Source organism: Zerene cesonia, chromosome 22, assembly GCF_012273895.1.
Source record: "Zerene cesonia ecotype Mississippi chromosome 22, Zerene_cesonia_1.1, whole genome shotgun sequence".
NCBI lineage: Eukaryota > Metazoa > Arthropoda > Insecta > Lepidoptera > Pieridae > Zerene > Zerene cesonia.
The window spans coordinates 396,330-406,919 of record NC_052123.1 but is presented as its reverse complement, the minus strand read 5'-3'; the positions used below and the strand labels follow the sequence as shown (position 1 = coordinate 406,919).

At 32.5% G+C, this 10,590-nt stretch overlaps 1 protein-coding gene across 1 annotated transcript in view; it reads left to right on the top strand.

Moving 5' to 3' along the window:
* The window catches only part of LOC119836054 (protein stum), a 45,256-nt gene that overhangs the window by 10,901 nt on the left and 23,765 nt on the right, over positions 1 to 10,590 (top strand). Inside the window, exon 2 of the mRNA XM_038361265.1 lies at positions 1,714 to 2,211. Within this exon, the coding sequence (XP_038217193.1) occupies positions 1,721 to 2,211 (491 nt within the window). The 5' untranslated portion in view covers positions 1,714 to 1,720. The remainder of the gene's footprint in view (positions 1 to 1,713; positions 2,212 to 10,590) is intronic.

Here is a 10,590-nt window from a genome sequence, read left to right as displayed (position 1 = left end):
ACTAAGAAATATCAACATATCTTAAAACAAAATTTATATACAAATATTGATAAACTGTTATCTTTTGAAAAATATTTTTGCGACAAACACAATTCCATTATATTCTAATCTATCTCTATGTTAAATCGATCAAAATCAGTCCAACCGTATTCGTATGAAAGCGGAACATACATTATTGCAGCGAAGACAAGTCACGTGACCACATGCGCTACGGTTCATTGGTTACTCGCCTTGATAAAAGTTACGCGTTCGATTCTTTTACGAAACATTGCGGTTTACTGAGTTCCGAAATTCTTAATACTTTCTGTATCACTACATAGTATAAAACAAAGTCGCTTTCTCTGTCTGTATGTCTTTATGTGTTCTTAAAACGACGCAACGGATTTTGATGAGGTTGTTTTTAATAGATAAAATTACTTCTTTTTTAATATTAAACTACTCCAAATTTAGGGCGTGCGAAGCAATGGGCAAAAGTTGGTCTACACTAATATTATAAAGAGGAAGAATTAGTATTTTTGTTTGTTTGTTTTTTTTGCTTGTAATGGATAAACACAAAAACCACTAGATTGATTTTAAAAATTCTTCACCTTTTGAAAGCTACAACTTCGCTGAGTGACATAGGCTATATATGTACCATGGACGAATCCGGGGCCAACAGCTAGGTTTTAATAAGACTTTTGATTTTGGAAAAATACTGGTAATTATCGGCAACTTTACTGCTTTAAAATATTTTTTTCTCATTTACCACTTGTATTAGATACTATATGAATTTTACACTACTTTATTATTTGTCACTGTATATATAATAATTCATTGAAAATTCATCGAAATCGGTTTATCCTTTTAACTGTGATGAGGAAACAAACATTAGATTTGTTTTTTGAAGCGACTAAAACTTTTTGATTTTCGGAATTAACGCTTTATCTGTCAAAGTAGTGTCTAGATCGGATCTTTTTCTGTAATTTATCAAATCCTTTTTAATTGTTCAAGTTATTATATTTAATATTATCATATTATACCGTATCTATATAGTAATATGTATATTATATAGTTATAGATATATTATAGTTAAGTAATATTATAAACGATACTAAAGATGTTTAGATAAAAACCATAATTTTTATAAAATATTTGTCTTCTTGCAAGAACAGAGCGGTATCCTTATTAGGTATCTTATCAAATAAATCGTGTTACAGGTTTACTTGCTAATACAAATAATCTATATACTTCGATAATTAAACATCTATTTCCAGTACATGCTATCCTTTTTGTTCACAATATCTATTAAGAAGTTTAGATAGCTATTTGAATATGTTGAACAGCTGACTATCTAGATTTCAGCTGTGTTTTAAAAAATCAATGCTCGGGCTTCCTACCTCTCATCTATTAAGGGTCATAAAGGCAAATCACACGAAATTGTTTTTAAGTCATATCCCCTTGCCTTTCTTATTTTGTCTATGTTATTGTCCATTCATGTATGTCGATATATCTTAGCACTTATTCTTATATATCTAGCTGTGCCCTGCGGTTATAACCATATAATATCTAATGCTTTATAGCCTTCCTCTAAAAAATGGGCTATCTAAGTATAAAATAATTTTTCAAATCGGACCAGTATTTCCTGAGATTAGCGCGTTCAACCAAACAAACAAACTTTTTCGTTTTATAATATTAGTATAGATAGATACTAAATAGTAAATTAATCAATTCCAGACGGAAAATGGCGCTAAAGCTGAAATACACAGACGAGCACGGGATCCTGCACATAGACATGTCGCCCGCGCACAGCCCAGAAAAGGACATAACAGATCCGAAATTCGACACAATCAACCACCGCTTCGGCCAGTACGACCTTTTCGGCGCGAAATACGGGGAGGGGGAGGCCCACTCTCTCTTCAGAAGCCGCTACAACAGTCTCGAAGAGGAACTAGCTAACACGCCGTACGCATTCGCCACGGAGCGCTCGCTGCGAGCCAGCGACCCTATATTGGACATAACGATTGATTCGATCGACAAAGACGATCTGTTCGGCCCGAAAATCGACTCGGCGTTCACTGTGACGCAGCTGGTGCACGCGCAGGACAGATACTTCGACCTGTCCAATCGGAATTTCGAAGTGAAAAGTGCGCCGAATTCGGCGAGGGTCAAAGTCAGTGTTGGTGATGCGTTCCAGGTTATTTCCAGGGATGTGAGCGAGCCTGCTTCTTTGCCGTGAGTTGTTTATTTGATAATACACATTAAAATAGTTTATAAGATATAAGTAGGAAGAAAAGGGGAGCGAACTAGAATGTCTACGACATAAAAAGACAAATAGCGTTTCGTAATGCTATTTTTAATGTGCAATTTGCATTCATTACACTTGTTTTTAATTTGTAATCATTTTCGCAAGTCATAATATTCCAAAAAACTGTCTATTTCGGTCGGTTTAATTACATCGAAGTCCATTCAGCCGCTCTGCAGCGATCAATCGATCAATACTCAAGTATCGAATATATTTATACGATATTATCAAATTCGGTAGTAGAATTAATTAGATATTCAATAAGTGCGATTCAATTTCATATTCTCATACCGTTTCATACCTAAATCCGCTGTGTTAGCATTAAGATTTTTGTAATGTTTATTTTAAAAAGATGCTTCTTTTTAGAATAGTTCTACGTACATACAAAAACCAAAAAGCATTATAAGTGAGAGAGGGTTTTAAATGCAGTAAAAATTAACGAAATAATGTTAAAACTTTAGCCTAGTATAAAAATGTATGCATAAAATCTTAGTAAAAAACATATTTGTTCCAAAAAATATGCATGCTTTTTTAAGTAAGTCAAAAAATCTTTTATATAAGTACATGTATTGTATGTACAGGTACATTTTATTTTCTTATTTGTTAATTGTTACATACAATACACAAATATTTATAGTATAATATTTTGTCAAAGTTACTTAATAAATTCAGAACGAAGCATCGATTCAATGTCGAGAGGAATTATAATACCTACCGAAGGAATATATATTACAAGAGTAAATATAAATTTACTTCTAAAAGAACTTTAAAAAGTTTCAAAAAGTGTTCGAAGGATGGCGCGGTATCAAAAAGTTTGATGACATGTGACATCCATCAAACATCATTAAACCAGTGCAAATTATGCCCAAACATAGGAGGCCTATGACCCTATGTGCAAAGTGAAGTTAGAACTAAATAAGCTAGTGATGATGGTGTCGATGATGATAATGATGGATGACGAGTATTTTTATTTATGTAATAACTAGTACGGGTAACCCAGCCCTCGCTGAGGGTCCACCATCGTCCATGATCATTTGCAGAGGTAGGTCTCAGAAAATGCTTTGTTCCATTAATGAGAAGGGGTCGGAAAAGAATTGATAGGTTTAACGGCTAGGAAGGTTGATAAAAAGTAAACCTACGTTACCGGCTATTTATATAATCAACACAATTTCAATAACTGTTATTTCTTACCACTGATTCAAACAGTTGTTACCTAAAACTCAAAATTCGATATTTATAGAAAACCCCTAAGTCTTCACCGTAAGGTCAACATTCTTCAATTTAACAAAAACTCATAGCTCGTTCAAGGTTACTGTGATATGACAAAAACCACTTAATTTGGTTTAAAATTGTCCGTCAAATTTTAGTTTTAGCGCATCCGCAAAATAAAAAATTACAAGCATCATTGTTAAGTATTTTAAAAGAAGTTTTAATAATTAATGTGAGATAAATCATATGTTATACTCTACATTTAAATGCGTAGATGTTTGTATTATAAAGTTCGCTCTTAAACCGATGATATATTTTCAGTGCGCTAGAAATTTTTAAACTTTAGTATACCATTTAACAGATCATACACAATGAAAGCAACAAAAATGTGTAAGATTTTATACATGTTTTAGTTTATATATCTACTTTAAAACACCAGACCAAAAGCAAGTAAAAAATAGGTTACTAACATTGTCGTCTATCGTTGGACTTGGACCTTCTATGAGTGGCGTTCAAAACTTCCATTCGAACCATCGTCTATACTTCTTACTGATATTATCTCGAAAAGTTCCACATGTCATACTTACTAACCTTCTGTACGGTATTTTTTGGTAAAAAAAACCACTGTAGCGTGAACCTCGAGGCTAGATACCCAGTAACACCTTAATTAGGTCGATATTTCTTAATGTTTCGCTAATGTAATCTTGCATCAATGTAATAATTTCAACAGCACTTTTTGTTAACGTTATGTAACAAATATATACAATAGATCGATCTTATAACGGTCCTATTATAAAATACTTCCTTCCCCGGTTTGTCACCTAGCTAGGTTCTGGGTCGTGAAGAAAATCGACCAGTGAGAGATCCCAACGATGTGGGCTGATGTTATGAGAATTTCTGTGCTTATTATCTGTTGTACTGTGTCGGTTAAAGCGGTGAAACGATTTGGATACATTTTTGCATAATAGTAGTTGGAAACTTTTTTCAAAATTTTCCCCAAGGGGATAGGGAATAAATATTTGTTGAAATATGAAATGCAATTTTTTTGTTTGTTGTTTTATATGTTTTAAGAAATAGATAGAATCTTCGCGAAAATCATATATTTTTTTGTAATTTTCACACTTAAATGATTTCTTACACTAGCCGCGCCCCGCGGTTTCACCCGCATAAGTCTGTATCCCGTAGGAATATCGGGATAAAAAGTTGCCTATGTAATATTCCACTTGTCCAGATATCTGCGTACCAAATTTCATTGCAATCGGTTCAGAAGTTTTTGTGTAAAAGAGTAACAAACATACACACACACATACAAACTTTCACATTTATAATATTAGTAGGATTCTACAAGTCGTCTAGCTATGAACATTAACTATGACTGATGTCACTAATCGCCTCCAATTATTGCACCAATTGAATAAATCACGTTTTAAAACCGTTATAAATGTGTTATTTTCGCAAACTATCGCTGTTAAGGCGATTAATTCGTTAAAACGAAGCCACATACATAATTAATGTTTTACGCACGACACTAAGAATTGGGTTGAGCCGCGCCATCTTTAAATACATGTTACATTATTACATGTTTTTCACACTATTTCTTTTAAAAGACATATCCAATGACACGTAATTTTCATTAGAAAATTTATACGGTCTGGGGTTTATCCCGCATAGTTGCCGCTCCCGTGGGATTCCCGGGATAAAGACTTTTCGAGGGTCTTAACCTGTTTATGAAATTATGAAAACACCTGTTTCTGATATGGAAATCAGCTCAGTAGTTCTTGAGATTAGCGCTTTTAAGTTAATAATCAAACTCTACAGCTTTATATATTAGTATGGATAACGCTATTAACAGTGGCGTAGCTATAATAGGGCCAGGTGGTGCAGTGCACCAGGGCCCCGGAGCTCAGGGGGCCCTCTAACCTCAGCTTTGAAAGAAGGGAGGAAGGCGGAAAGAGGGGAGGAGGGCCCGATTCTTTCCCTATGCACCAAGGCCCTTGTCCCTCTAGCTACGCCACTGGCTATTAAATATCAATAATTGAAATAAAGCTACAGAGTTTGTTTGTTTCTACACGCTAACCTCAGAACTACACAACCAAAAACAAAAAACCGAACTGACAATGCGTATTTCGGACGAAGCCGGGCGGGTTAGTAAATGATGAATAGAATGTACTTTGTACAGCCATAAATTGTTTAAATTAATACATTTTTACACAAATTCCGCTACTTTTCAACAGACGTGCCCTAAAACTAATTAGGATGTAAATTCAACATAATTTTTTGCTTTGTGACGCTGATTTTTAATTTATTGACGTAATTCTTTTTGTGTTTAACAGGGAATTTTTAAATGCTGTCATTTAGATTATATTTTCAGACCTTTTCCATTGAAAATGATTATCTGTTCTACTCTTCTTTCTTCTTTGTCTTTCTTTAAAATTTTGTGAAGAGGAATCTAAGTTTACATTCTTTTATATTAACAAACTAGCTGCGCCTCGCAGTTTCACCCGTCTGTAGTCCGTATCCCGTAGAAATATCGGTATGATAAAAAGTTGCCTATATGTTATTCCAGTTATCCAGCTGTACCAAATTTCATTGCAATCGGTTCAGTAGTTTTTGCGTGAAAGAGCAACAAACACACACACATCTTTACACACTTTCGCATTTATAATATTGGTGGGATTTCAAAGGTTAACATAAACAATAACAATTGGCCGTGTTTATTATGAATACAAGTATAAATAAGTTGAAAGCAATCATAAAATAAATTGACATTTTAAACCGCATTGTGGGTGTTGGCACCTTTTAAAGAAACTGGTGTGGAGTGCAAAATCCAAAACGGATCTGTTGTTTTGGGGTTCTAGAAGAAAAACATTCAAAATTAACTTGTATAAGAAGGAAGAAACTGTTATTTTGAAATAAATTTTTTCGTTGGATTTTTAATCGGATTAAATATTGATCTAATGTTAGGTATAGTTCCAGTTTCCTATCGTATATCTGCTTTATTTCATAAAGAGATTATTTTCACCGTCTTAAAAAAGGAAGTCTTCAATTCAACTTGATTTTTGTGTGTGTTACTTCAACCAGTTAAAATAAATGAATTTAATAATTCTTTTTTTGTAACTAACATATTTTCAACCATTTTAAAAGGCAAGGAGATGCTCGATGGGATTTTATTTTCTTGATACTAATAATAATATTACTAATTCACTAGTTTCGAATATTACATTCATAATATAAGTCCGAAGCTATGTAATAATATTCTACGGAACCCGTCGGTGTTCCACTTGATTTCGTATTTAATTTTCCTTAATTTATACAAAACATTGACCTATTCTAACGTTTACATGCACGTATTGAAACCACGTTTCTTAGATAACAAATAACTACATAATATCTATATATTTGTGTTACCCTGTCTATCCAGCCTAATATCTGGAATTACTTTCATTTCATTTATCCTTATCTAAAAGACTCGATTTTTTTTATGTCATGTTTTTTTTAATGAGTAGCTATATGTATTTTTAAAACATATATAGACTATAATTATGTTCCAGGATGAAGCAAAATTCACAATTCCTATCTAATAAGTTTTATTCCTTCGTTGTTTTTAACATTTAAAATGATTTATCCTACATTCGCGGTATTTACATAATTTATCCATCCCTAACAAACATTTAATCGTCAATGTAATGTCAATGCATTAAGTGCAATTATTCGTTACCATTAACAATGTATAAATCATTAGATACTTTGGGCACAGAATCATAAGGACACGAACTTTGTGCTAGCGGAAAGCGGAAGGTTTGAGCTAAACCAAATGATTCATTTAATAGGCCACAAAAAGCAAGGTTCCGGAAAAAACACGTTTAATAGAGACCTCGATAATGTTTTTTATTTTAATAGACAAGTATTATTATTTCTAGTGCAGTAGTTATTCATGAAAAACTATATCTATTATGATTTTTTCGTTCCTTTACGATACGCCACAATCTATATTATTATAATTTATCTATATCTATATTAGTATGATGTTATAAGGTGTAATGTAAGAAATATGAAGTATATTAGATGATCGCAAGTAACAATTTGTGGGCGTTCCTCACCCAAACAAACTGTCTACAGAAAGCATTTGTTTTATATATTTCCTAAGACTCTTTTGAAATTCTATATAATTCTTAGGAAATGCATATCTTAAATTCTCCTAAATTCTTTCGGAAATGTATATATTTATTAGGAATCGTGTACAAGTTTTCTGCAACACAAACATAGGTATAACTCATCAGATGAAAGGTCTTAGTTCTACCCTTCTCGTATTTAAAACAAAATAAGCACTTCTTATAATTCTTATAAAAATTTACTTGCATCGGGTTTATGGTGGAAAATCTAAAATAATTTAGAAAATAACAGATATATTGAATTAAAATTTTATTTTATTTATTTCTGGACGTACTTTAGCCACAGATAAAATAGTTATTGCCTAAAGCTAAAAGTAAAACAATCACAAATAATTGTAGCAGCTTTCCTACACTTCTGTAAATGGTTTTAAATATAATTTATTGTTATTTAAGTCCTGTCAATCGAAGCGTGCTACAAGGTTGTATGCTCACACTGTGTGACGGACTAGCCAGCCACAACTTATGATAAAAACATCTTTGCAAAGTCAGCGTTCTTAAATTTAAACTTTGTTAGTTACGTCGTTTAATATGTATCTGGGTAAACTGTGGATAAGAATTAAGCAACTGTCAATGAGCATGTTAAAGCTAGGGATCGTTTATTAATGCGTGCTCCTTGGATATTATTTATTTATTTGTAATGTTTGGCTGTCGAAATAATTGTTTGTGACAAAGATCTAATTTGAATTAAAATTTGAACTCAAATAATTTTTAATGGGACCATGTGGGAGGCATCAGCTTTCAGATAAAAAGAGAGTCATCTTATCGGTTTAAAAAGTCGGAAGTTCTGAAGTAAAAAATCCAAAAATTATCGTCGAATAGAGAACCTCTTTTTTGAAGTCGGTCGAAAAGTTAAAAAGTAGTACTTATTATTTTATTTATTATTTTTGGACATATCACGAACTACAGTTTGATAAATATTAAACTTGATATATCCAATAAGAAAAAAAGAGTTTTACATAAATATCTTTGATTTAATTAAGAAGTAATCACCAACCCACCGCACTAATAGTTCCGCCCGGGTTTGTCCTTCGCGTGTTGAAGAGACAACGGTGTGCGGTTTGAGTCGATTTAAAATCAAACGAGACTGAAGATTTCATAGTGGAAATAACGAGATATACTTTTTTAAATACAGGTAGGTAGTTAAAAATATAAAAGTTACGAAAACAAAAAAACCTATTTCTATAAAATTGTCTTTTTTCTCTAGATATTAAAAGAAATAAATGGAATGTCAAAAAAATTTAAAATATACCCAGAGCATACTTTTGTCTTTTACGTTTTTCCAAAACTAGCCTCGCGAATAGACTTTGCTTGGATCAAACTGTATTAATTTATTTGTGCATAAAGCTATGTTTGTATATCTATAATCTACTCGGTGGATATTATGAGCTTTGTATGTTTGTCGCTCATTCATGCGAAAACTGCTGAAGAGATTTTGATTATACTCGGCAGTGATGTAGCTTATGTACTAGAATAACTCATTAATAACGCGTTATCTATAGAAATAGTTTTGCCAGCGACTTCCTTCACAACTGATTCTTCTTGGTTAATTCTACATGATTAAAATCTGCAAGACAGACAAAAAATTTACCAATTACTGTATAATAAATACATCCAAGCAAATCATAGACCCGTCACGGATATGTCTCGGCCGAGAATTGAACCCAAAACCACAGCATGCCGCAACCGCACGGGTCAGTAACATACATACAATAAAATGATTATTGTCTATTGACATAGATTGTATACATATGCGCAAATGAGTAATGAAGACTAAAAACTATAATTAAATACAATAATAGGTTATGATTAAATTTAATTCATACCAAACCAGTAAAGTAATTAAAACAAGTATTTCTATAGTCAATATATGTTTTACTAGCTGTGCCCGCGACTTCGTCCGCGTGGAGTAGTTATTTTGGGCATAATATTTATTTTTTGTTTTGAACATCGTGCGGCGCGGGTGATTTTTGTCGGTGTTATTTTGAAATTGTAATATCTTTTAAGGTGTTCATTGAAATTAAATGACGTCAAAGACAATATTGTTCACAATTAAATACTCTTAATCAATAACATATTTATTTGGATAAAGATTAATATTATTACGTTGTTACAACTCTTACAAATAATGCATTAAATTCGACCATATTTGATTACCCTAAAAATGGTTCTAATAAGGTAACCTTAAAAGATAGACATATAATGTCGCGGACTTATTTTTAGATCATTTTAAGAGGAATAATTCTTTCATACATATATTTTTCGTATCTTGAACCGTTTTCGCAGCGCACGCAGTAGAAGCCCTGAAGAATGAATAATTTTTCCCGTTTTGTCCACATTTTTCGTTATTTTTTCGCCCCTAATAGTTGCAGCGTGATGTTATATAGCCTATAGCCTTCCTCGATAAACGTACTATTCAACACAAAAATAATTATTCAAATCGGACCAGTAGTTCCGGAGATTAGCGCGTTCAAACAAACAAACAAACAATCAAACAATCAAACAAACAAACTCTTCAGCTTTATAATATTAGTATAGATTATGGTATAAAAGCTGCCATGTGTATTCTGCTGACACGGTTCTGAATCGCGCAAGCGAAATTTTCTCGCTACAGACTGATATATATAAGATATTACTACATTATTCATAATGAGCCTTACTAGACGGCAGTTCTGTCAACTTGGGGATTTTCCCCCTAAATTTGGGGGCAAGTTAGAAAAAATACCCCATTTTAAGGGGCCTTATTTTTATGCGGGTGTACACTAGGGGTAAATTATTTTGACGTTTTTTCAGGAATTACGTTTTTTGGGGAAATATTTTCCTCAAAAAATTGAAGTGAATTAAATAATATGGAGGTGTATATACTTAGTCTGGCCATAAATACTGTTACACTTAATTATAAAAAAATATTACATTTGAATTTCGAATCTG